The sequence below is a fragment of the Neovison vison genome, chromosome 8 (genome assembly GCF_020171115.1).
Source record: "Neovison vison isolate M4711 chromosome 8, ASM_NN_V1, whole genome shotgun sequence".
Taxonomy (NCBI): Eukaryota; Metazoa; Chordata; class Mammalia; order Carnivora; family Mustelidae; genus Neogale; species Neogale vison.
Window position 1 is genome coordinate 111,555,998 of NC_058098.1, and position 26,028 is coordinate 111,582,025.

Below are 26,028 nucleotides of genomic sequence, written 5' to 3' on the forward strand. Positions count from 1 at the left end.
TCTGACTACATTCAGCTTTCCTTCATTGATTCTGTATATTTCTAAAATAATATTAAAAACAGCTATAGTTAGGGGAAGCAAGAGGCCCATTATAAAGACCATCCTTTGCCAAACTTCGCTCCATTTGGCTTTCCCACACAGTCGATTTTGATGTCTGGCAATTTACTAGTAGACTGGCTGTAAAGAAAGGATCTTGTCACTTGCTCCCAACTTACAAGTCAGATCTACGTCACAAAAAGACCAGATACTCATAGTCTCCTATAACCTATTAAGAACTCAGCCACACATCAAGGGGGTCAGGCACTGGGAGGAGTGACTCTAAGTGACAAAGTATAAAGATGCATTGTCCATAGAGAATTTAAAATCAATAATAAAACCAACTAAGTGCTGTCCTCAGGTCATTATATCCACGCACCACCCCAGGGATAAAATAGCCTCCTTGCCTGCTGAAGCAGGTGACCCTCCCCCACCCCTTTACTATGCCACACTCAAAGGAGACTTGTTTCCTAGAATACCAACAGCCTTACAGAAATCATATGTGTTCCAATTGGAACTATCCAGAAGGATTCCCCTGAAAGTGAAAACTCAGTAATTTTCAAAAGTACTGGGCTAGGAAAGGAGCAGTAATGAGACTCTGCTGAAGATCTGAGCCAAGGAGAAAAATAACTATATTCCCTTTCTTCTCTAGTCATAGCTTAAAGTCCTTGTACTGGCTGGGGTTTCCCTGAGATGACTGTAATCGTCTCCCTGCTGGACCCTTTATCCCTGCCATGTTCGCTTTGACATAATGCATACCCTCCCCAAGATGTACCTTCATGAAATGCATATTTGGATATAGCACTCACATGCTCAAAATCTTCAGAGTCTAATTCTTACTACGAAGCTAAATTCCTAGAGTTACCTAATTCTCATTTTTAAGTACCACAGGACTTACCTCATGGCGCTGGATGGAGTCGTCACTCACTGTTTGCTGCCTGAATGATTTACAGGTTCGGCCAGGAAATGGGCTTCAAAGTTTCCTTTATATGATTGCCCTATAATAAGGCGTGTCCCATTAATCTGCATCATTTATTCAACATATACTTATTGATCATCTCTTTGGAGTTAGGTTGGCAGTTTGCTGTGAATAAATTTCATCTAAAATTTCCATCTAAAATCTTTCCTAGAGCCATTTCTAGATTCAGAGATTTTTTTTTTTTTTGACAAAAGAAAAAGGAAGACAAAAACCAAATGTCTCTCAAGATCTGTAAGTTGCATAAATCAAGTATCTTTTTTAGGTCTCAAATCTATCATCTTTCTTTTCAAAAGAGAGCTGTTCCTGGGTGGTACTCTACATTAGCCTATGAGCCTCTAAGGAGACTTGAAACCAAGTGTATAGGACTTGGCCAATAAAAGGCCATGAACGTTAAATAAAATTAGAAAACAAAACAAAACAAAACAAAACAAAACAAAATAATAAGCAAGAAGTCAGCTATTATTTCTATGGGTTTTTGCAAATTTGCAAATGGTGATTTTTCCAATAAGTAGATATTTAGCCACCGTTACGATTTGTGTATGTGAGTGTGTGAGTTTGCACAAGAGTGTGTGTTTAGGAGTGCAATGTGTGTGTGTGTGTGTATGGGTGTGTGGTATGTGTACTGTGTGATCTCAGATAAGAATATAGGAAGAAGGATACAGAAGGTGTGACAAACTCATGGAAAGAAGCCCTGGAACCATCAGTAAGCTACACGTTATGCCCCTCCCTCCTCACCAGTGCTATTGACTTTGTGGGAAGAGTTCCCCCCATGAGAGCTCACTTGTGTCAAGTTGGTCATCCAATTGCATTAAATCACCATTCTTGAAATGAAACCCAAAGGGGTAGTCAGAATTCTTGCAACAGCTGTGCCTTAGAAAGAATATAGCCATTTTATGGGCAACCTCTGGGAGTTGTCTGCTGTTTGGGAACAACTCTTGGATTTATATCAGACGAACGTGCACCTGAATACAGAGGTGGAAATGGTGTGCTTGGGCCCCGGCAGCTGAGTCTGACCACGGCTGGCTGCTTTGAGGTGGGAATTCCTCAAGGAACTTCAACTCATGGCAGAAACTAAGTATCAAACAAACAAAACACTGTGCTCTATCGTTTCATCTGTGTGGGACTCTCAAAACAGGGAAGCATGGCCGATGAGAAATTCTGACTTCACGGAGGTGTCCGCAAAACTCACCACCAAAACTTGTACTTATTTCCTGAGGTCACAAGCTTGTTTTCATTGCTTCATTTCTCCATAGCACTATCTCCAGCTGATACCCTAGCATGAATTCATTTGTTTATTTCGTGTACTGCCTCTTCTTTTTCCTGTAGAATATAAGTTCCAGAGGATGGGAAATTTAACCGACGTTTCCTCCATTGTATCTCTGGGTCTGGGACAGTGCCTGGGAGAGGGAGGCCCTCATCAGTAGTTGGTGAATGAACACATAAAGGAATGAATGAGAAAATGAATTAATATGACTATTCCCAATTGTGTTCTCTTTGTCTCTGCTCTGTCCAGCTTTTTGCCTTTAATAAGAGTTGCTTGATGACTTTGAACATATCAGAAAATTCACAGGTCCCTTGACTCTTGAAAAATAATCAATAAGGAAACAAACACATATCCATAAATTATATGCTTAAAAAGCCTCTCTTAACAGGAAATAAGAGATTTTCTGACATTCTTACAAAGTGGGCCAAATGAGCTTATAAGAAATTCCTGAGATAATTGACAAAGGGTCAGTTTACCAGCATAAGCCTGAGGCTCGGTCAGATTGCCATCTCTGTGTGGTCTGGCCTCCTGCAATGTCACAGACAATCTGTCTGTCATCGCAGAGCAGGTGGCCAGGCAGGACTGTGGGTGTGGATATGGTGATGATATCAGTTGCTAACCAGGGCCTGCACTATAGCTACAAGGAGATGATTGCTATTGAGTTACAATTTGCACTGGACAGGGGCCAAACAGTTTACTTGACCCTAGAACCCAAATCCATCTTTTGTCAACACAGGGCAGTCCCTGACAGGGCACAATATATGTTTTATTAATTCATCTACTGTGTACCAAAAACTGTTCTAAATGCTGGGGATTGAGTGTTCAATAAAACATAAAGAGACCATGTAGTCAATCGTCTCAATGTTCTTTTTTTTTTTTTTAAGATTTTATTTATTTATTTGACAGAGAGAAATCACAAGTAGATGGAGAGGCAGGCAGAGAGAGAGAGAGGGAAGCAGGCTCCCTGCTGAGCAGAGAGCCTGATGCGGGACTCGATCCCAGGACCCTGAGATCATGACCTGAGCTGAAGGCAGCGGCTTAACCCACTGAGCCACCCAGGCGCCCAATCGTCTCAATTTTCTTGAGCATCTCTTCCAATCTGCTTATCTATCTTTGGTCAATTACAAAACCCAGTTGTGCCCCTTAGAGATGTAAAAAGACCGCCAAACATTTGTGAGCTCTAAAGTTTCCAGAAAGAGTCTCCATTTTTATATTCTATTAAATATCAAGGTTTGATATTTAATAGAAATTAAATTGCAGAATACAAGCAGTGGATGTAAAGGGATTCTTTTCATTCGTCTTTACCACTAATTAGCTACTTGATCTGAAGCTAGAGGTTCTCAGCTCTGGCTGAAACTTAGAACCACCCAAGGAACTTAACAATTTTCCAGTGCCCATTCTCCACATTCAATCAGTGAAGGCAGAATCTCCAAGGGTAGGTCTGGGCTTCCTTATTATTTTGTAGCAATATAACTGATGCTTGTTGGGTTGGGCAAATCTCTTCGAGCTCAATCTGTAAAGTAAGGGTGATCGTAGTTCCCTCATCAATGCCTAAGGATTTCTTAAATTAAAGTTAGGTGGTAGATAGCAAATAATTTTAATATCTACACAAATAATTGGTACAGAGCACGCGGGAGGCTTCATCTTCAGTCTCTTTTGGTAGAGTCCTTGAATCAATGTTGAGGAAAGTTTGTGCAAACTTAGTGAAGAAGTTTATGTCACAGATAAGTTCATCTGTTAATATAATTGATAAGACGGACTCCTGGGTGGCTGAGTCCTTTAAATGTCTGCTTTCAGCTCAGGTCATGATCTCAGGGTCATGGGATCGAGCCCCACATCAGGCTCCCTGGTCCACAGAGAGTCAGCTTCTACTTCTCCTACTCCCCTCCTCCCCAGGTCATGCTCTCTCTCTGTCTCTTAAATAAATAAATAAAATCTTTAAAAATATATGTGATTGATAGAATAAGCAAAATCTTCATTGTAGTAGAATTTGTTTGAATTACTCTATCGGAAATTATGCCCCCAGATTATAACGGAGATGGGATGAAGTTAATACCCAGAAATAAGGAAAATAAATATTGTGAGCCAGCAAGAATGTTGTTTTGTTTTGGAAAGCAAATTAATGCTAGAGACTGAGGTTTTGTTGTTATTGTTGTTGTTGTTTTGGTTTTTTGCCAGCAATTTATTCAACGCAGTTGCACTGTGGGAATTTCACTAGTCAATAGCATATAGGATGTCTCTTAATAAGCCAATAAAAAAATAATAAAGTCAAAATCAATGATTAATCACACTATTATCCCAGGCAAGAGGAGAGGGAAGGAATAAAGTCCACCTTCAGTGGGGTTGAACCTTTATAGGAGGTGGTACTTGGAAGAGACACGTCCGCCAACTGTGAGCTCACGTCCAGCTGTCACTTCAGAAGTTAAAGTTCCCTGTTGCTAGAACGTGTTGCTAGGGAACGGTAGCTCTGGTGTTGATGGGCAAGATGATCTTTGCCAAGGGCTGTTGCATGGTTTTCACCACTGCCAATAAGAGTCGCCTTGATCAAGGCAAGAACGAATGCCCCAAGGTCTTTGGAGAGCTATTTTAGCTGAGAAGGAGTCACCTTGCCCAGACTGAGCACTCTCAGACAGGCCTCACAGACTCTTGGTATTTATAGTCTAAATGTCCCTTTGACACAGTTGCTTCTTTATATGTTTTTATTGAGAAGCCCTCCCCCCAGTGCTCTACCAGCTGAATTGCTGAGTTCTCATTGGTGAGAAGAGATGAGATGATGATGTCGTGATAAAACTTACCTCATGCTTACATCAACACAACTTTATTTCTATAAGCAACTATTTGTTTTGGTCTTTGTCATGAATAAGTGGGTCTGACATTGTACCAAGCCAATATACAACAGATAGAGTGCACCTCTATGAGACAGATACCTGCACTCTGTACAAACAGAATTAGAATGCATGCAACAGCTTCTTTCATTACAGAGGAAGGAAGTACTCTCAAAGTGTAGAACATTCACTTTCCTGGGTTTATTTCTAGTATAGAATTCTGTATAGTATAAATGATAGTCTAATCGTTATTGATAATGAGATGGCCTGATTATGTGGAACTTAATTATATAAATACTTTTTTTTTACTTTATGAATATCATTTTTATGGAAACTTACCAACAATGGTAATAACACTAGCATCATTTATTGAGTAATTATCATAACCAGGGACTAAGTCAAGCCCGTAATATGCATTTTATCCTTCCTATAACTCCTTTAAGGAGAGTCTACAGTCTAGGTTTTTCAGACAAAGATATTGTGACTCAGAGAGATTAAAGAACTTCCCCAAGATCCCACCGCCTCAGGTGAGATACAGACCCAGATATTCTGACTCCAAATCCTTAACTCTTAATCAGTTTCAGTTCTTTTCTGATCTACTCATTGCTCTAGATAGTGATTCTGCCATGAAGTTACTCACTGGTCAAGTTGTGGGACACTGACTAGGTAACGTCCTTAATGTGATAAGAGGCAGAAATGGAAAACAAGAGTGTCAGGATTTTGTTCAAGCCCACTCCATGACGATAAATCGCTCAAACGTGGAAGTGCCGGTCCCTGATCCAAACACTGTAACAAATTCAGAGGAAGTGGGTGACCCCTTCCCAATGAAGGAATTATGGGTTATAACTGTGAGTCTACTGGGGAGGCTACTTCCACCCAGCAGTAGGACCCACTTACTGGATGAAATTCAGAGTGGTGCTGAACTAGTCAAAATAAAACAGAGAAGTAAATGTTTGCTTGTAGGAACAAGACCCCAGGGAGGAGGAACAATAGCACTTAGAAATCAATAAAAAAAAGTCCCTGTAGTCCCCCTTGAAGCAAAGAACGCTGGATCCAATCAGCAGCATTGGAAACCCAAAAGTCAAATCATGCCAGTGGGCTAGTTAAAGTTCCTAAGAGAGGGAGAATGGCTAAAGCTGAGCTCCTCGTGCTGACCATGCTGGGACGAGCTATTCTACTGTTTTCTTATGTAGACATGAGTATCAGATTGAGCTCAAGAATGAGCCGGTAGTTGAGTGTGAAGACTGGTTGAGGAGGAAACAAGGTGGGGAATTACTAACTCCATATGAACACACTTGTGAAGACCCAAGATTAGAAAAACAAGGATGGTACCTCTGACCTAAGTAAATTCAAAGTACAAATGAAAGAAATTACAACAATTACTTGTTTTTCTTATGTTGGAAAATTATTGAGTGTTTTAGCAAAATATTAAATATTTTATAAAATTTTGGTAGGCTTGATCGTATGTCCAATTTGTCTGTAGACTGGATGGAAAAGTACGGCCTAATTCACAACATTTACACTTGGTCTGAAAGTGAGTTTGCTAGAAGGTCTCCTGAAGGTTTGTGGGAATTATTTCATGAGAATTTGAACCGTCTTTCGAATAGATCAAATCTTAGTGATTTTCCTGTAGTGTCCCCCAAATGGTCATGCCATACTCCTTCAGATACCTAACAGAAGAAACCCATATCTCTGAATCCTAAGCCTGAAGAAAAGACTGGCAATCAAGATTCAAGAATACAATTAAGAAATAACTATTGGCATTGGAATGTAAATCACCACCTTCCTCTGTAGAGTACTTCTTCTTTCCAAAGCCACAGGCTGCAGAAACCACTCTGTTTCCTTACCTAGAGCCTTGCTAGTGATGTAGTCTTCGATAATTCTTGCAATAAAAATCCAGTCATGTATGACATTTAGGAGAGAGCAAAAGGTTTGACTTGCCTTGGGGCCCTGAAACCTTTATAAAGATGCCTTAAATGAGAAATGAAAGGGAAAAAAAATTAAGGACTCAGAAATTAAATCAAATCAGAAAGGGGGTGCCAAATCACTAGGCACTAGGCTGCCTTTTAATGGTTCTAGGTAAAGAGAGGAACTTAGGAAAGCCTGGGTGGCTCAGTCGGTTAAGCCTCTGCCTTCGGCTCAGGTCGTGATCCCAGGGTCCTGGGATTGAGTCCCACATCGGGCTTCTTGTTCAGCGGGGAGCCTGCTTCTCTCTCTGCCTCTCCCTGCGACTCTGTCTTCTTGTGCTCTCTCTCTGACAATAAATAAATAAGAAATCTTAAAAAAAAAATCTTAAAAAAAAAAAAAAGAGAGGAACTTGTGTAGATTTTCCCACCAAATTCAAATTAACCTAATACCAGACTACATTGGAAAAGAGGAGGAATAAGGGGGACCAAGATGAAGACTTAATGCTTTCTCAGCTACTGATAAAGTGAAATCTGGGCACCACTGGAATACAGACAGGGCTGGTGTCACCCACATCACAAGTGTGCTTATACTTCTGAGAAAATCGGAGCTTTCACCAAGTGGTCCCTAATAGCAAGACGAAGTTACGCCCCTTCCACAGAATCTGTTCCAATGAGATGTAGTCCACTCACATTTTCATTCAGCTCTTCTGCTCAGTTCCTGCAGTTTAGCCTGGTCCTATTTCCTGTGGGGAGATCATTAGTTACAGGCTATGCTCTGTGTCATTTAGAAAGCAGCCACCTTTCTCTCCAAGTCCCTTTCATTGAGTGTGAGCCAAATGTCTGCCTCTCACACTCTCTTGAAATCAGTACCCTAAGTAATTTTTGGCTAAGGACATACTCTTACAGAGAGATGGTGACCTTCTCTGTCTCCCCACATGTCATTCTGTTTACACCCACTAGTCAGGGCAATCTAAAAGTCTGTGGCAAGTCAAGAACATTTAACTCCTAGCGAGGAAAGGAAAATGTTCTCAGGGGAGAATGACTCCTGGGAGTATATGAGACAAGAAGAAGCTTGCTTTCCACCATGAAGCCGTGTATCCCCAACCATTAGGTGGACACAGCCGAACCTTGTTAATTAAAGCGCAGACCTCACCGGGCAATACCAACATCACTTGTAAGTTTGCTAGAAATGCAGATCCTAGGCCTGCTCCAGAGGAACCCGCAAGCCCCAGGTGATTCATATGCACATTCAGAGTTGAGAGATATTGGTGCTAGAACAGTGGTTCTCAACCTTGGTTACAGGTAGGAATCAACCAGGGTATTAAAAAAAAAAAAAAAAAAAAAAAAAAGTTACCCAGGCCTGGGTCCTACCCCCCAGAGATTCCAAGTTAATCAGTCTGGGGTGTGGCCTAAGCACTGGGATTTTTAAAAGCTCCCCAGGAGATTTGGAAGTGTAGTCAGCTGTTGAGAGCCACTGGCCTCATAGTCCAACAGTGGGATTCCTGGAGTCAGAATTTCCTTTCCCCTGTGGCCTGGCTGCCAGAGAGCTCCAGAGTAAGTAGTGGGGAGATCTCTCCTAAGGACTTAACTTTCTGCCCTATGCTCTGTTCCTCTCACCTTTTCCATACAGCTGTCCCTGACCCCTCACACGTCCACCAAGCTACACCAGCGGTGAGTGCCAACTGGTGCTTTACAAAGAGAAGCTCGGAGTCACGCTTGAGGACTGCAACGCCAGAGTCTCAAGATGGGATGCTAAAATCTGCCTTTTTAAACAAGCTTCCCAGGTGTGTCTGATGGGCAGCCAGGTTTGTGAACTCCACAGTGGGTCTAGCCTTCCATCCTGCCAAGTCATTAAGGATTTGTAAGGATGAATGAGCTGTCAAGAGAGCAAGGGCCTGGTGCAATGCTCCTTTATTAATTATGGGGAAGTGATGTATTGGCAATGATAATGCTTCTCTTGGAAAGGCCAATGAATGGTTCGTCGATTGCTGCATTAGATTTTTCCCAACTCAACCTTAATGCTCAGCTTTTACTCCTCCGTGTAGTTCAGAAGCAGCACGGGCTTTCGCATTAAACAGCTTCTTGGTCTTTATTCCCAGGTGAGCTCTTTGCAGTCTTTGAGGGAAATACCAACACGGAGAATCTTTCAGAGATCTCGGTTGGGGAATACCTCTCGCTTCACCCCCACATCCTTATCTGCTTGTGTCAGCAGCGTCTGGCCACGGTACTGCTGTGCATGTCTATACGTAGGAAAAACACAGTGAGGATGTAAGAGAAAATCATTGATACATCCCCAGGTCCCCTTGCTAAGCCAAAGCTTCCTTTAGCAGAGGGCTAGAAAGCGGAGGAAGAAAGATAGATCTGGATGAGCAATTTCAGAGGTGAGAAATGGGTAGGCAAGTAGGGGTGAGGGTTCTGCCTGGTGGGAGAGGCGAGGAAGATTCAAAAGAAAAGTTGCAGTGCCCGTCTGCGCGTGTCATCGATGGGCTGGGCGCCCGAGGGAGCGCTAGCGCGGGGCCAGAACGCACTGCGGGGCCGAGGGCCGGGAGCAAACCGACAAATCTTCTCGGCGGCGGAGGCTGCGAGGCTGGGAGGCTGGGAAGGCTCCCAGACCGCTCGGGGCTCCAGAAACGCGCCGGCTCTCCCCCTCGGGCGGTCGCCGAGGGCGCCGGGGCTCGGCGGCGGCGGCGGCGGGGGTGCCGAGCGCGCGTGTGAGCGAGTGCGAGGCTGCGGGCGGCGGGCGGGCGGCGGGCGGGCGGCGGGCGGGCGAGTGTGCGCGGGAGGGAGGGGGAGCGCGCGCGCCGCCCGGGCCCCGGCCCTCCCAGCCTCCCGGCCTCCGCCGCGCCTGCCTCCCGCCCGCGCGCACCGGCTGCCCGCAGCCGCCGCTCCCGCTCGCGCCGGCGCTGCTCGGGAGCCTGCCCGCCGCCGCCTGCTTTGTGCTTCCCCCAGAAGATGGGAGCGACCTCTTCCCGGTCGGGAGCTATTTAAAAGGAGGAAGCGCGCCGTATTGCCTGCTAGCGTGGAGGAACCGGGGAAGGATCCATCCACACTCCCCCCAAATCAGGTAGGATCTTATGATGGGCAGCAGAAGGGATTTGGTCCGCTACGGCCAACAGTTTGCTATTTCTTGTTCCTGAGGCTACACTTCCCTCCGCTTGGGCCACGGACCGGCTGCTGGATTGTGTGTGTGTGTGCGCGCGTGTGCGCGCGCGTGTGTCCCTACACGTTTTCTGGGGTGTCCGCGCTTCTCGGGGAGCGAAATTGCTCGGGCTGGTGCGTCTGGGCGTGAGTGTGCCTGCCTGCCAGTGCCGGCTGCCGGAGGAAGAAAGGGCTGCTAAGGAGAGATGCTGCACCCTTCGCCGCGCTGGGCTCGGAGGCTTCGGGGCGCGAAGAGCTAAGTCCGCTCGGAATGCCGCGCTACTGGGGATCCAGGCGTCCCCACCCACTGGGCTCTGCTCCGCGGTCATCCCACCTCCTGGTAATTCCTGGGGTCTTCCCCAAGGCCACGCTCGAGAGGCTCGTTTCCGGCCAGCTCTGGGTGCGCCTTCACCTCGGACTGCGGAGAGGAGGGAGTTGTGGCTGGGGCAGGAGGAACAGGCAAGGGGGCTTTACAGCGGGGGGAATGGGCTGGAGGGTTCCCGTCTCTGGGCCCTATGCCGGGGTGTGCCTTGGGGTTCCTGCACACACAGGCGTCTTTCCCCCCACGAGATTCGAAGGGAACTTTGCAGCTGCATTATCTGCCTCTGGAGCTTTGCTGGCTCTTGGGGAAATGGTCTGTGTTCTGAGGTGTGAGGATATCCTTCTTGGCTCCTCCTTAATGAAGAAGAGGGAGGTCTTACGGGTGGACAGTCGGCTAAAGAAACCAAATCTGCCCAGAGGTTGCTTTCAAAAAGACAGTATGTTTGCATCCTTGATTTTTAAACAACCCCCCCCCCCCATGGATTCTGTTGACTGTTTTGATGAATGACTGGGGCTAGCAATTTGTATTTCCCTCTCCAGACAAAGCGGCAGTGGTTGGGTTGAAAGCAGAGTGATCAAATTTAGCAAAGAATTTTCTGAACAGAGCAATAGTGCGTGGTGTCCGCAGTCATTGGAAAGAAAGTCATGCCTTGCACTAGATATCTGTTTAACCCCCCCTTAGCCCGACTCCCTTGCAGGCGCTCTGTATCTCTCCTGCTAGTCAGCCACTAGTGGTTGTGACTATAACAATACAAACTTTGTCCTGCTGGAGGTGTAAAGACTAAAAAGAGAAAAAAGGATATCAGTAGGAGGTGTAGTGGAAGAAGCTTTTTAAAAAATGACAGATGTGGTAAAGACAGTCCTGGCATCCAGATCATGGAGGAGCTGGCAGGGTAGGTGGATTCTGATCAGATCTGGTTAAAGGCATAGCTTGAGGATCTCCAAATATGAGCAATTCGAGCACCCACAACCCAGCATCTGTGGGAAGATTTGCTAAGGGAAATGGGGAAATGGGGAGCAACTAGGAGGGGATTCTGCAAGTAGACCTCACCCCCCCCCAACACACACATGCACACACTTGCATGTTTTCTTTTTCTCTCAAAGCTACTCCTGCAGCAAGTCAGGAAAGGAGAGTAGAAATGTATCTAGATGTTCCATTCATTTCAGATAAGAAAACAAAACCAGAACAGGGGTGATGGCTTTTACGTTCCTCTTTCAAATCCTGTGTTACTTGGATTTAGCTCTATGGGTTTGCTAAACTTGCTTAATTGGCTGCTTAGGCTGGTGTGAAAGGAGGAAGGAAGGGAGAGCTAGCTCCATCTTTGGGGCCTTGTGAGTGAGAAGGTGGGGGTAAGACCCACTTACTTCATCAAGAAGCAAGATGTGTTTTCTTAAACGGTTTTCATTTTACAAATCCCGCCTGCTTGAAGAATTCCATTTGGTTCTAAGGGCTATTTTGCTAAGATTTCTCCCACCTACTTAAAAAAAAAAAAAAAAAAAAGCCCTGATTTTTTTTTTCTCCCTAAAATGGCTGTTGTCTTGTCTTAAATATGGAATGACTAATTACTAGGGAATTAAAGAACTGGATAGAGGTAAACCATTATTGACTATTGAGCTGTGCAGTGTTGCAAAGAATGCAAGTGTCCATGACAATCAGACTTCATTTACTCTGTCCTGAAAGCTTCATAGGGCTGGAAGAGGAGAGTAATGAATTAAAAGAATATGAAGGCTCTGCTTTATATCTATCTGTCTGTCAATCTGTCTGTCTATCTACCTACCTACCTATCTATCCATCTGTCTTTCTAGTCTTTCTATTTATTTTATCATCACTGTTGAATGGTTTCTGCTATATCATTTTGGATAAAGATTAAGAGCTTTGTTGACCATGAAGGGTAAAAAGAGAAATGATAGCGGTGCTTTTACTCCAAATAAAATTCACAAAAGGAAGATGAAGTATGGTCAGGACTTTATGCAAGAATAACATTAATTGTTCTTTGAAGCTTACTATGTTTTGAAGAAAAAAAAAAATTCCAAGAGAGCTTCAGCATTTTGTTAGCAAGCTATATTTAACATGTTTTTTATCAGACAAAAATAGACTTTTATTTATCTCACAAAGTAAACGCATAGTTTTTCTCTCTCTACGTATTAATCTGTTGCTTTGAAAAAATAAATGATGATAAAAGCGCTGCAGATCCAATGAGGTTACATTCTTGCTTTAAAGGAAGTTAAAGCATTCATTTAGGTCATGGATGTGTTTCTTTCAAAGTAAGTGCATTTTAGGACTTTGCCGTCTGATTTTTTTGCTTTGCAATTCAGTGAGAGGAGTTCTTTCTCCATGACGCCTTCAGGTGGAGGGAGCCTAGCATGGAGGTAAGTAGCAAGCAGTCTACCCCATCAGCAGGGAAATAACCAAGGGCCAAGTTGAAATAGAAATTAAATCTGGAAGAAAGAAAGAAATACAGGATTAAAAGAGGACGGGAGAGCACCTATCTTGCATGTTTTGTATTTTCGCAGTGTAAATGTATGTTGCTTTTAGCCAAGAATTAAATTGTTGCTTTATGTTTGCTGAGAATTTAGGAATCAGTGTGTTTTAGTTTCTCTCTTCTTCCTGCTTCTTTCATCCCCCCCCTTTTTTTTTTCTTATAAGGGATAGATGTCTCTTGCCAGAACATCTTCCGTTATTGTCCATACCTCGTACTTAGACCCCTCATCATAACCTCTACCAGATCACCTCCCATCTGATCCAATTCTCCTGCTCCCTCTTGTGGCAAATACTCTCCCTGACTTTCCCCAGATCTCAGAACCACAGGGAACCTCACTCCGGGCTCCCTCAGCCGCCTATCACTTGGGATCTGATCTCAGTAATACTTGTGGCTAACCAACCAGCGGACTGCTGAACTAGCCATCTCAAGTTTTCTCTCGGAACAAAGGGAAGTCTACCCCCTGGAGACATACTTGAGATTTAGTGGAAGTAAATGTCAGATGCTTTCTGACCCACAGGACGGAATAGATCCTGGAAGTGGGAGCTTTCAGAGTTGGCCTCAGATTTTGATTTGGACTCCGAGCTACTCTAGTGGGGCCTCATTACCTGGAGTGAGATGATTTTCAGTTTTCTTTCTTTCTCTTCCAAAAGATACCTTTTGCCTGTGTATCTGTGTCTCTCCATCTCTCTCTCTCTCTCTTACGGCCTCCCTCCCTCCTTAGGCTCTCACGCGGGCACACACGTCCACATGCCCACACACCACAAGATATATTTTATACAACACATATTTTGAAGACTTAAGCTAATCAATAGTTAGGTTCTCAGGAAGGTTTGTAACTCATACAGCCTATGTTCTGAACTGGAGACTTCTAGGGTAAGCTACTCTCCCTGGCAGGTTTTGAGCAAGAGCAGCTCAGAGCACGAAGGAGATTGGGGGCCGGCTTCCTGTGTGTTGACTCAACTTGGAAGACAGTGGCTTGTCTCCCTTGCTGCCTCAAGTAGATTCTCCTTGCTGACAACTCTTGTGAAACTCTAAGTGTTTTGTATCCACTCTGCGATTGTCCTTTGATCTGTCCAGTCAAGAGAGTGTAGTACGGAACAAGAGAGACAAAGGTTCAAGAGAATCACATTTCTTCTTTACCTGAAACTTTTCAGCCAATTTCAGGAAGAGGTGGAGGATATGTGGAAGGAGAAGGGTCCCGAAGTGAAGGGCATTATAGGCAACTGTCTGCTAAGTGATTGGGGGGGCGGGGGCGGGGTACAAAGCATCCTTGGCGCGGAAGCATTTCTCCATCCACCAAAGTAAGATCAGAAATTCTTATTATTAGACTTTCAGTTGAATAAAGTATTTCTATCTCGTAAGTCCCTAATGACATCACTTAGGAAAGAGCTACCTTTAATTCTTTGTTTTTTTTTTAAAGATTTTATTTATTTGACAGACAGAGATCACAAGTAGGCAGAGAGGCAGGCAGAGAGAGGAGGAAGCAGGCTCCCTGCTGAGCAGAGAGTCCGATGTGGGGCTTGATCCCAGGCCTCTGGGATCATGACCTCAGCCGAAGGCAGAGGCTTAACCCTCTGAGCCACCCAGGCGCCCCAAGAGCTACCTTGAATTCTTATAAACAACTGGCATCTGCTTGTCTGTTAACTTTGGTTGGTTTATCAGGTCAGCTGACAGAAAAGTCCCGAGGGCCTGGAACACAGGAAGGTGCAGAGGAAGTGAAAGTAGTTTGAAACTGGGTTGGTGCCCAGTTTGTGCCCTCAGAGGCTCCTTCTGGTGGGGAAGCGTGAGGACCTGCGCGTCCAGGAATGGGGCTGTTGACAGGGAATAGAGAGTAGTCAGACAGACAGAGTGATGGACTCCCACACTGAAATCTTCTAGGGCAGCGAATATATAAAAAATCTGATCCTTTCTGGAAAATGTAGCCTTTTGAATTCTTCTGAGAATGGGCAAATTATGTTCCCCAGTGTGAAATGATATCTTTAAACTCCTGAATGGCTTCTACTCTATGTCATTTTGGAATATTCATACCAGTAACCTACAAAATGCCCATGCGATACCAATTCAGATGAATGTTTTCTTGCATATACAATAGGTACAGAAAAGTAAATATAAATATTAGAGCCCATCTTAACTTTAAAAAAGACCAAAAACATCATCACATGTCCTTACCTGTGAAGTCAGAGTAATTACTAATTTCTTCATTGAATCTAACGTGAGATGAATTCAGACAGGCAAGAGAGTGATTCAGCAATTTATTCCAACCCAACCGTGGTATATATTGAGCACTCACTGTATGCAAGGCACTGTGCTGGGCTCTTCAGAGAACGCAGATGATGAAGAGGAGTTACTTGACTTTTGCTGAGTGCCCATTGTATGCCCAGGGCCAATCTAAGCACTCTGAGTCTGTTTTCTCTTTTATAGTCTATAAATGCTCCACAAGGAAGCATCCTTATCGTGATGTAAAAATGAAGACGATGGTTCTGTTAAATAACTTATCTAAGAGTTAATAGGTGATAGTACCAGTTTTTGATGCTGTTCAAAAGCCGTGTTCTTCACACCATGTTCTCTAGTCTTAGGGATGTCATGGTCTAGAACACCTACCTGCTGAGGCACCTGGGAAATATTGCTTCAACTGTCTAATGAGCACAAAGCTGTAGAGTGGAAGGAAGAAGAGAATATTGGAAGAGGCTTCATGGAGGAGGACGCATTTTAGTTTATTTTTCAAAGAATGAAAAGGGCTTCTAAAATAAATAAAGCCAGCATGCCTGAGTGGCACAGTCAGTTAAGCACCTGACCCTTGGTTTTGGCTCAGGTTGTGATCTCAGTGTCGTTGAGATCCAGCTCCGCAGCCATCCCCAAGTGGGACTCCGTGATCAGACTGGGCTTGAGACTCTCCCCTACTCCTCCCTGCCACCATGCTCCCCCCACCCCGCCCATGCACACAGGCGTGTGGTGTGCTCTCTCTCTCTCTCAAATAAATAAATAACTCTTAAAATAAAATAAATAAAGTGAGCATTTTTGAAACATGTAAACCAGCTCCAGCTAATTTATGACAAGGACAACCCAAGGCAATGTTAGGGCCGTTACCAGGCTTTCCAAATCAGCTGTGTGTCCCAGTCAGAGCCATGTCATGGGAACTGTGGCTCTAGAACAAGTGATAGCATCGGCCACCAAAATTCCAGATGAATTTCCAACATGACCTTGAAAGAGAGACACTGTAACCATCAGAGAGGTCAGACAAGGGACAGACCACCTGCTCCACCTGCTATCCTGTTCCTCTCTTAAATTTAATGGTTATGTTTTCTGGGCCATTACAAGTGGTCCCCCCCCTTTTTTTTATTTGGCACCAAATGGCTCTGGTAGTTTCTCCCTTGAGCTTCTTGAACTCCTGTTCCTCATTTCTGCTTCCCTATAAAGCCCAGGACCTGCTGTGGCTGTCCCTGCTAGATGTAGAACATCCAGTCCCAACAGCAGGTGTAGAGAATCATGCTGCTTATCCTCACCGGCAAACCTAAACTTCCGGCATAGATCATGGTAGAGCCTCCAAAGTAAATGGCACTGGGCAGAGACGAAAGGATAAAATTTGGAGACGTGCTAAGTCATATGTCCTATGTCTCTCAAAAGTTCCAAGTCACTCTTCCAAAATAACCTACCAGCCAGGTAGTGGGGAATGTGAGCTCCCTAGAGCTGAAATTTGTGAATGGGTCCTGGGCAGAAGTGGTGGCTCGTTCTCCCGGACTCCTCACTGCTTCTCTTCTCCTGGCCTAAGAGCTTCTCCCTCTCTTTGCTCTTACTGCTTAGAACCACAGCCAGCTCTGGAAGGAACAGCAGAGATTCAGATAGTCCTTTTGAAACAAATGAGCCCATGAAGGTCGCATGAAAATAAATGACCCTTGAGAGTGAAATAGGAAATAGTTGAATTCAGTTCTAGGGCTCTGAGGTCATGTCACCAAAGTCACATCTTCTGTTTTTGGCTGATAATGTAGAAGACCTCCAGAAATATATCTGTGTTTTCTGGCCTCAAGGGTCCCTGGATATCTCCTAATGGTTCCCCAAGGTGGAAAGCTTTGCTTCTAGATTGAAGGTATTGACTAACAAAATGAGGGGCCTTGGAATCCTCAGGCTAAAGTTCTCTGAGGTCAACAGCCATTTCATGACAGTCATAATATTTATTTGGACTCATGGCGTATTTAACATCGTGCGGGTACTTGACTTCTCTGTGCCTCAATCTGCTCATCCGTTCGATGGGAATGATAATAGCAAAAAGCCACGTGGGATTTTTGCGAGGAATAATACATTAATACTTATAAAACATATGGAAACATTTCTGGCATGTGGGTGCTCAATAAGGATTTGTTCTGACTTCTTGAGACGAAGATTGAGAGTTTCTGTCCCCGCCTGCATGCCTTTATATGAACGTGCTAATTGTGGGAGGTTGCCATGGCGAGAAGAAAGATAAGGACACACATAATGACATACACCAGAGGTCACAAAACTGTATTTCAAAAGGCCGCAGAGTAAACATTTTGGGCTTTGTGGACCACAGGGTCTGTGACAATGATTCGACACCGCTGTTGTAACCTGAAAGCACCCACTGATGATACTTAAATGAATGGGCATGTTGTGTGCTAAACAACAGTATTTATTAATGCTAGAATTTGAACATCGTATAATTTTCACATCACGAGACATTGTTTTTTTCTTTGTTTCAGTTCGTTAACAAAGTAAAAAAAAAATTAATGAAATGGGTCTGTAAAAATAGGTAGCAGGCTATGGTTGACCTGTTGGCCCAGGTTCGCCTACTCCTGACACACAGCCAGACTATGAGAGATACAAAGGCAATATCATTGAGCTTGAAGAATCTTAGCAGTCGGGGTTGGTGTCGTGCAAAGAGAGGTGGCCTAGAAACGGAGACCTCGTTTTAGAGCCTAACTCTGTCAAATCTGAGATGTGTGCCTTTTGAAAAAGTCTTTTAAGTTATCATGGCCTGAGTTTTCGTGTTTGGAAAAAGGGGAGTAGGGGCAGAGTTAGGTGGCTTTCAGGGGTCTTCCTAGGTGTAAAAGCAGTTTTATGAAGGGAAATTGGACATTTAAGATGGATCGTGGAGGGCAGGTAGAAAAGCATGAGAGAAGAAAACATGGTTCATATTTGGGTGATTTTTATTTAGTAGCTCAGTTGATTATCAGGAACAGTAACCCCGGGAATGTAGACGTGTGCTGTATTATGGATGGTGACCTTGAATGCCAAAGTGAGGGATTGGGGTACTCTAGCTTCCTGTTGTTAGCCCGAGTCCCCAGTTTTATAGATCAGGTTGAGAAAGGGAAAAATGCCTTGTCTTAGGCCACAGTACTGCTCCTTCAGAGCTGACACCAGCACTCATTTCTTTTGGACCCCAGATCAGTGATCCTTCTGTCTACCACATTGCCCCCAGCACAGTGGTAGAATGAAATTAACTGCCATTACATGCTTGTGACCTCAGAGGGGCAAGTCTAAAAAAAAATTACAGAAGCCACTTTGAGTGTTCTCTTTTATAAAAAAGAGATTTATTTATTTATTCCAGAAATAGAGAGAGAGAAGGGGGAGGGGCCAAGAGAGGGAAGGGGGAGAGGCCAAAGGAGAGGGAGAGAGAGAGAATCTCAAGCAGATTCTGCTGAGCAAGGAGTCCCAGGTCAGGGTTCAATCCCAGGATCCTGAGATCATGATCTGAGCCGAAGTCAAGAGTTGGCTGCTTAGCAACAGAGCCACCCAGGTACCCATCTGCCCTGTGTACCTCTCCCCCCTCCCATCCCCTCGCTTTGAGTATTTTCTAAACATGGTCTCATTCTGCCTCCCAGCATATCTAAGAAGGTAAGTCTGTGAGTAATTCTATTACAGAGAAGGTGAACTGCAAAAAGTCTAACCCAAGATCTGGCCCTCCAACCATCTTTGGCCTGGCTTCCTGCCGACCATCTTAATTTTCAGCTCAACGTGTTGTTTCTTCAGCAAAGCCTTCCCTAATACCCTAGTAGTTCAGGTCCTCCATTGCTTACTCTTGGAAGGTAGTGTCTTGCCTTTATAACATTTATCAGAGTTAATAATGATGTTTCTTTTTGAAATAATTTAAATTAACATCTGTCATCAGTCTTCCCAGCTATATAATAAATTCCAGAAGGGGAATTGTATCTGTTTACTTCATGACTCTAGCCCCAGTGGCCCTCCCACTCCAGACACGAAGAGACATTCAGGGTTTGTTGAGTGAATGAGTGAATGAATGTTCTTGCATAAGTCATTGATATCGATGAAAGCAGTCTTTGCTTAAAAGGCAGAAGTTACTATCTTCACTTGCTAATGAAATGATTAAATGATTGGCATTTCTCCACTGACTTTTTTCTCAACTATTCTATTGGCTCCTCTCCAATCCTGGCCTATCACAAAAAGACCGTAACAAAATAGTCTTGGCATAGTTACTTACATTGAAACTATAACACTTCAGCCAATATTGAAACAATTCTTCAAATATAGATTATGGGATTGGTATAAAGGGCATGTTCACTAGATGCTTTATCTAGTAGAGAAACTGTATGTTTCATAAACTGTGCTCAGGGATTTGTGTAAAAATTTTGTTTTCTATAAGCTACTCAACTTATTCCTGTAAATACTAAAATTTGGCCAGTTCCTTTCTAATCTGTTTTCATTTAAAAAGAAGTATTTGTTCTATGTGTGTATATATATATAAATACACATAATGATAAATAAATTAATATATGATAATAATAATAAATACATATAAATAAATACACACACACACACACACACACACACACACCTGGTTTTAGAGCCATGTCACTGCGCATATTGTCAGAAACTTTAGAAAATTGTAGCACAGAATATTGAGAAAGGGTCACCATTACACGAGCATCTGTTAACTTGAGTTTTTTAAAAAAATATTTCTTTTTACTTCCTTCTGCTTTTCTCAAGAGCATCTTATTCTTTCAAGGACTGTGATTTGACACTATGCAGGAAAATTTAAAAGACTCACAAACTTCAAGTTGATAGGGTTCCATCTCCTGAAAAGCAATCTACTTGAAGATGAAGCTTAATGACTCAGGGAAAAAGCTGATGAAATTCACCAGCCTCTGCTCACATAACCAGCATTTTCCTTGTTATGAAAGATTTTTTTTAAAAGGCATTCTGAATGTTCCTATCACATAGCTTGAAATTAGATTCTGTATTAAACATCTCTAGTCCCAAGAGGCAGACTAGAAGGCAGAAAGTGAACGGCAAAGATTTACTCTTGAGTTGAGGTGAACAGAGGGATGGTGATATTCCCCTAAAGACCCTATAATTTAAAGAGCAGAACTTTCCGTACCACCCAAGGACACAGTTTTGGGGTTTACATTTCAACATATCTACTCTATTCAGGAATTGTGCATGGAACTTGGATAGAAGGTCTCCAAGGACTTCCATTATCCTCTGTCTTTGCCGTGTGTTGATACGGTGTCTTAGAAATCCTTAGCTGTTTCTATTTAAAGAGGCACAACTAACCCTTTGCAAAATTATGAACTAGATATAAGTTACTCCCAATGCTTTAACCTCCTTTTCTGAGGACCCCTGTGATCTCCGGGTAGGGTTCATTCTTCTCCATTGTCCTCTCCCCTACCTCCCCACCAACTTACCAAGGGGCTCCCTATTTTCATGCCATCTGGAGTCCCAGTCTATGAGAAGGAAAGCTTTTCTGATATATTATTTCACATCATCATTTTACTGATAGGACAAGAAACACTACATTCTAATTTGGGGCCACTACCTTTGGTCAAATACCTTGTCTAAGTGTTCTGCCCTGCCATCTGTGTTTGCCAAAGACACCGCATGCTCTGTCTACTCTCTACCCAGTTCTGCTCTTTATGCCAGGGCCCTTAAAGTACGGTGCCAAGATTGCCTCTATCAGATAAGCTGGGGTGCTTATTAAAGTTCCAATTTGGGTGTCCTCTTTAGAACTACTGTACCTCTGATGATAACCCCCACTTATCTGCATATTAATGTATTTCCCAGGTGATTCTTAGGTGAGCTTAAGTTGAAGAAGCAGCACTCTGTGCCTTTATGACATCATTCTTTCCTTCTGTAATGTCCTCTTACACTCTCCAGCTTTTCGCCATCCTTCTAGCCCTCTCATTTTAGGGAATCTTCCATAGCCTTCCTAGTACTCACGGCCATTTGAGTAAGTAGTTGAGTTTGAACACTGTCAGTTCATTAGGCACAGGTGCAATTATCTTTGCAATCCTCACAGTGTTTGGTTTGCTGTTTTGCCCATAGATGCCACTCCAGGAATGCTTGATGAATATATGAGTGGTCCACTGTCTCAAACTAGAAATACAGAGAGAGCTGTCCTTCACTCAAAAACAAACAAGCAAACAAAACAAAAAACAAAAAACAAAAAACAAAACAAAACAAAAAAACCCTCAAAAAATAATAACAACAACAACAACAACAACAACAACAAAAAAAAAACAACCCCACAAAAACCCACACACATTTCTTAAGGTGAAATGTCAACAAGCTAGTGTGGAAAATATTTTTAGATAGTAAATCTTTTTTGGTGACCCAGATAGAAACGCATGCTTGTGACCTCATTTTTTTTTTTTTGTTCCCAGTGTGTAAGGTCAGACATCAAAGAAAGGCGGCTCTTTCCCTTCAGGGTGGATGGTGAACAAATTAGTATCCGAAATAGTTATTATTGTCCATCATGAGGCCCCTCAAAGATGCACAGAGTACAGACAAGGTGCTCTAAGGCCCTGGCCTGCCTCGGGGAGTTCACCAGGCTTGAAAACCCTGGGTGGTAGAATTGTAGGCTGAGCAGTGTGAGGTTTCTAGAACCCTGGTTGTATTAACCTAAGAGCTCAGGTGCATTGACCTGGGAACGAGGTGGTCCACTTTGATGGTCTCACTCTCTCAACGCCTGGAAAGTCTCTCCGTTTCTGGGATTCTGTAGCAATGAAAGAGTTCTGTTCCATAAAGGAGACTCACACTCTGATGTTTGTAATCCATGCCCCCCCACCCCCACTAGAATGTGATCTTCTTGGAGGATATTAACTTATTCATCTTTTAACACGTATCTGGCGTATGTGAGTGGCTAAGAAAGCTTGGCAGATAAAACCATGAATGAATGTGTTGTTTTCCTGTTTCTTTGAATTACTGGTTTAAAAAAAAAAAAAAAAAAGTCTTGACCCCCAAGACAGCGGATTTGTTGAAATTCTTGAAAAAAAAAATTGATTTATCGCTATCAGAGCAAAGTATTCCCTTGTTATGCTGAAGTTCAGTATTATTCTCCCCAGATCCATCCATCTTTCATTTTAGTTTTGCTTGCTCACTGCTAGAATTTCTTTCTCTAGTTTCTTTTCTCCTGACCAAATGGAAAAACCTTGAGATTATTACATGACTTTGGAGTGATTTCAGACCTCAGATTTTAGCTGATGATCCCCCAAATGGATCAGCTTTCGCTTGCTACGTGATAAATAGGAGTGCTCACCAAACCCTAACTCGGGAGTTGGGGAGGCAGGAGGCAGGAGCCACAAACATGAAGGCTCTGGAGGAGGCAGTACAAACTACATGCATTTGTTCAGGAGGAAAGCAGGGCCCATGGAAAGGTTACTCTGTGCTAAGTATCGAAGTAGGGGGCTCCTTGCTGCCAGAGGACAGTACTGCTCACCTAGAAAGCGAAAACAAACAAAAAGATGCTGCCATTTGGGAAAGCGCTGTGGCAATGTGCTTTCCAAGTGTAAGCACTGGGATTAAAATCCTAGTTCACCTCTGTTTGTAGGACTCTAACCAGTTTACTTTTATGAACCGTTTATTTTTTTCATTTATAAAATGAGAATGATACTACCTCCTTGCTGTATTGTCAGAAAGGCCAGGGACAGTGAACACAAAGCAGTCGGTGAAGCACCTGGGACAAAGCAAGGGCTCGGTCAATGGCTTCATCCTTATTGTCCTCAGTGCCAATTTATGACAATAAGGGAGGCCCTCACTCTGACCTTGGCACTGGCAAAATGAATCTGAGGACAGCCTTGGCCCAAGATAAGCACACTGGCTTCCCTTTGAATTCCTCTTTATTTAGTTAGTTTTGAAAGACTCTTTATTCCCCAGCTTTCTTTCTCTTACTCATATTTCCATACCGGTATGCAGAGTTAATATATTTAAGTTTAAAGTCGTGATGCACTTTCCCTTTTATGAGCCTTCTGTAATGGAGCTGATTTTTGGTTGGTGCCTGACCAGATGTCTTCTTAATGCACTGGAAGGAGAAGATACGCTTTGTTGAGGGTGTCTGAAACATTAGGACCCTCTCAACATAGTAGATGAACTTGGCATTCCAAAAGAAATCAGCAAGCTAGGGCTCATGGAGGAGGACCTGCACCCAGGTACTGGGGAAAACTGCAGAGTCCCCCTTCTCTATGCCGGAGGTCAGTTTTTCCAGCCTGAGGTTCTCTGCCCATGAGCCTGAATCACATTTCTTCTCCTCACTTAATCCTCACATTGGCTTTTCAGAGCGATACTGGCATCTGCTCATTTTAGGGGCTTCTGCTTCAGTCAGGGCATATTTTTCAGGGCAAATGCCTCGTCTCAGCCCCCAGATTCTGATTCACCTTCAGAGATTTGGTGACTCAGCCCATGACCCTATGAAAATGATTTTATTCATTCAGTAAGCAGGTGCTATGTATCTTTTATGTGCCAGATTCTGCTCTAGGAACTGGGGATCCATCAATGAACAAAAGAGACAAAAATCTCAGCCTGTACAGAATTTAACGTCTATCAGAGAGAGAAAGGCAATACACAGAACCATCAAATAAGTTATATTAGCACATAAAGAAGAAGAAGTTCTATGTAGAAAAGCAAAGTAGGGGAAAGGGCTATAGGTTATATCTCATGACTTTTCAATAACTTCTTCATTATTTAAAATCCTAAATTCATCTTTCTGTTTTTGGCCTCACTGTCTGACCAATCACCCCAGTGTCTTCCTTTGATGAATGAGGGGAGTGTTTTCTGACCTGGCCCAGGATCCTGGCTGTAGTCTCAAACATTCAACCAGAGGACTTGAGCCCCTTATATGAACTCTTGCTGCCTGTATTCTAGAGGACCTGTCCCAATTTATTAAGCAACAAAAAGGAAATTCTCTCTTTAAAAAGAAAAAAAAAAAAGGTAAGAGCAGAGAGTCCTTGTGGGACCAGAGCCCCTCTGTAACTCGTGGTCATGGTCTGTTGGCCCGAGACTGGGTGCCAGAAGAGTAATTTTCACCCTGGATGGATGGTCAGATAAGGCAAATCATTTTGGCATCATCTCTTTGTCTAAAAGCATTCGCCAGTGCTTGTCTCAGTAGTGGATAAGAACTTAGGGTTGCTTAAATGTTGCCTTAGAAACGGATGAATTGCTAAGCTTTGATGCTTTCACTCAGCAAGACTTACATAGAAGGGAATTCCAGGTCCTGATGAGGGAGAGTCAAGGGGTTCCTTTGAATCACCCCAGCTGCCAATCAATGGAATGAGATTCAGCCGCCTTTGTGCACGGGGCTGGCGGGAATGCCAAACGTATTTCTTCTCTGGGAACCGGGTCCTCCTTGGTGGTCAACCCTGGCTCCAGCTTCCCATAAGGAACCCATTGCTCTGCTGCCTGATGAGTCTTTAGGCCTCTGCCGGGGAGGTGGGGGGGGGGGTCTTCCTCACCCTTTATAGAAGCCATTTGCCAAAAATCTGTCTTGCAAGTACATGTCCCCTTCCCCTAACCTGTCCCTTCAACGCTGGTGTCTGGGCTTTTTCAGTTGGAGTTCTTTTCCCCCATCCTTCATCATGTGCCGTTCACATTCCTCTTTATGTGCTACTCCAAAAGCACATCCCTCTGTAGGAGCTGGGATTGTCTGTTGGCTTCAAGATAAAGAATGAGCAGAAGACACTCTGGGTCTTCTTGCTACGGTGCTGAAGGCTCCTTTGGATGATGTAACGGCTATTCCTGAGCAAGAACTGGCTGAGAACATAAGAGTTGTTCGGAAAGCACCATGAAAACCAACCTATCCTTGTTCCAGAGTTCAGGTGATCAGGACAGAATATTTAAAAAAGCCAGGCAACAGAACAACATACTAGCAGCTTCTTTCCTGCTGAATTTTTATGGGAATATATATTTGAGGAGACAGTAGGGAGGATCTGCTTGAATCTGATGATGGAGGAAACACCCTGAAATGAAAGAATGAAGAAGAACCTCTCGTTGAGATGCTGTCTGCCCCCTCTCCTCCCAAACATTTGACTTTGGTGTTAATTTAATAAAAGAAGAAACTAAAGTCCTGGGAATTCTTTCCATTGCCAAAAACCTGTCTCAGTGTTTTGTGTCTACTGATTTCACAAATTATAATACGGCCACCTTTTGAATATAATCGTGATGTTTTGGACTTAACCTCAGAAAGCCCTTTCCTTTTTCTCTGATCGGAATTTTTACAGTTGCATCCACTCTTAGACATCTGTACCCTTTTGGCTAATAACAATTGTGAGATGTGGGTTGGGGGAGGGCTTTTTTTTTCTTTTCTTTCTTTCTTTTTTTTTTTTTTTTTTTGGCTGACCTTATAGATTGCCCTGAGAACGTATGTAGGAAGAGGTGGTCGGGTAATTGCTAAATACTGTCCAGGTAAGGGGCAGTGGTCTCTAGGGCATGCCAGCTCACACATTACATCACAGCTATGGAACTTTTACTACTGAGGCCCTCCTTACCCTGCATCGAAGCCAAGAGGTTTTCCAACAGGTCAGTCCAAGCCCAAATCCAATACTCTCTGAGATGACTTCATACACTATCAGGGATGCTCTTATCAGGGTTTGGATCTTAGTTCAGAAGTTTCCTATCTGTATGACTTTCTGACAAGCACTTAACCTGTCTGAGGCTCAGTGAACCCATTTCTGAAATAGGCTAATAATATCTACTGCAAAATGTCATTCTTAGGACACTGCATTGCACAACTCCAGGTGGTGCTATTCTCATGGACCATATTGGAAATGGCAACACCAGGAGCTGTGTAAAATAACAATGCTTATTAGTGTAAGTATTAGATATAATAATACACATA

General features: G+C 43.5%; 1 protein-coding gene across 7 annotated transcripts in view; it reads left to right on the forward strand.

Moving 5' to 3' along the window:
- The first annotated feature begins 8,412 nt into the window (after positions 1-8,412).
- Positions 8,413-26,028, forward strand: part of SLC8A1 (solute carrier family 8 member A1) — a 330,601-nt gene continuing 312,985 nt past the window's right edge. For 2 of the 7 annotated variants that reach the window (XM_044261681.1, XM_044261684.1), the window contains exon 1: positions 10,406-10,489. In XM_044261681.1, coding sequence (XP_044117616.1) covers positions 10,421-10,489 — 69 coding nt within the window. In that variant the 5' untranslated portion in view covers positions 10,406-10,420. Of the gene's footprint in view, positions 8,566-8,673; positions 8,817-9,355; positions 9,393-9,924; positions 10,076-10,405; positions 10,490-26,028 lie in introns of those variants that run through there. The other 5 variants (XM_044261685.1, XM_044261688.1, XM_044261682.1 and 2 more) reach the window with 5 other exon arrangements.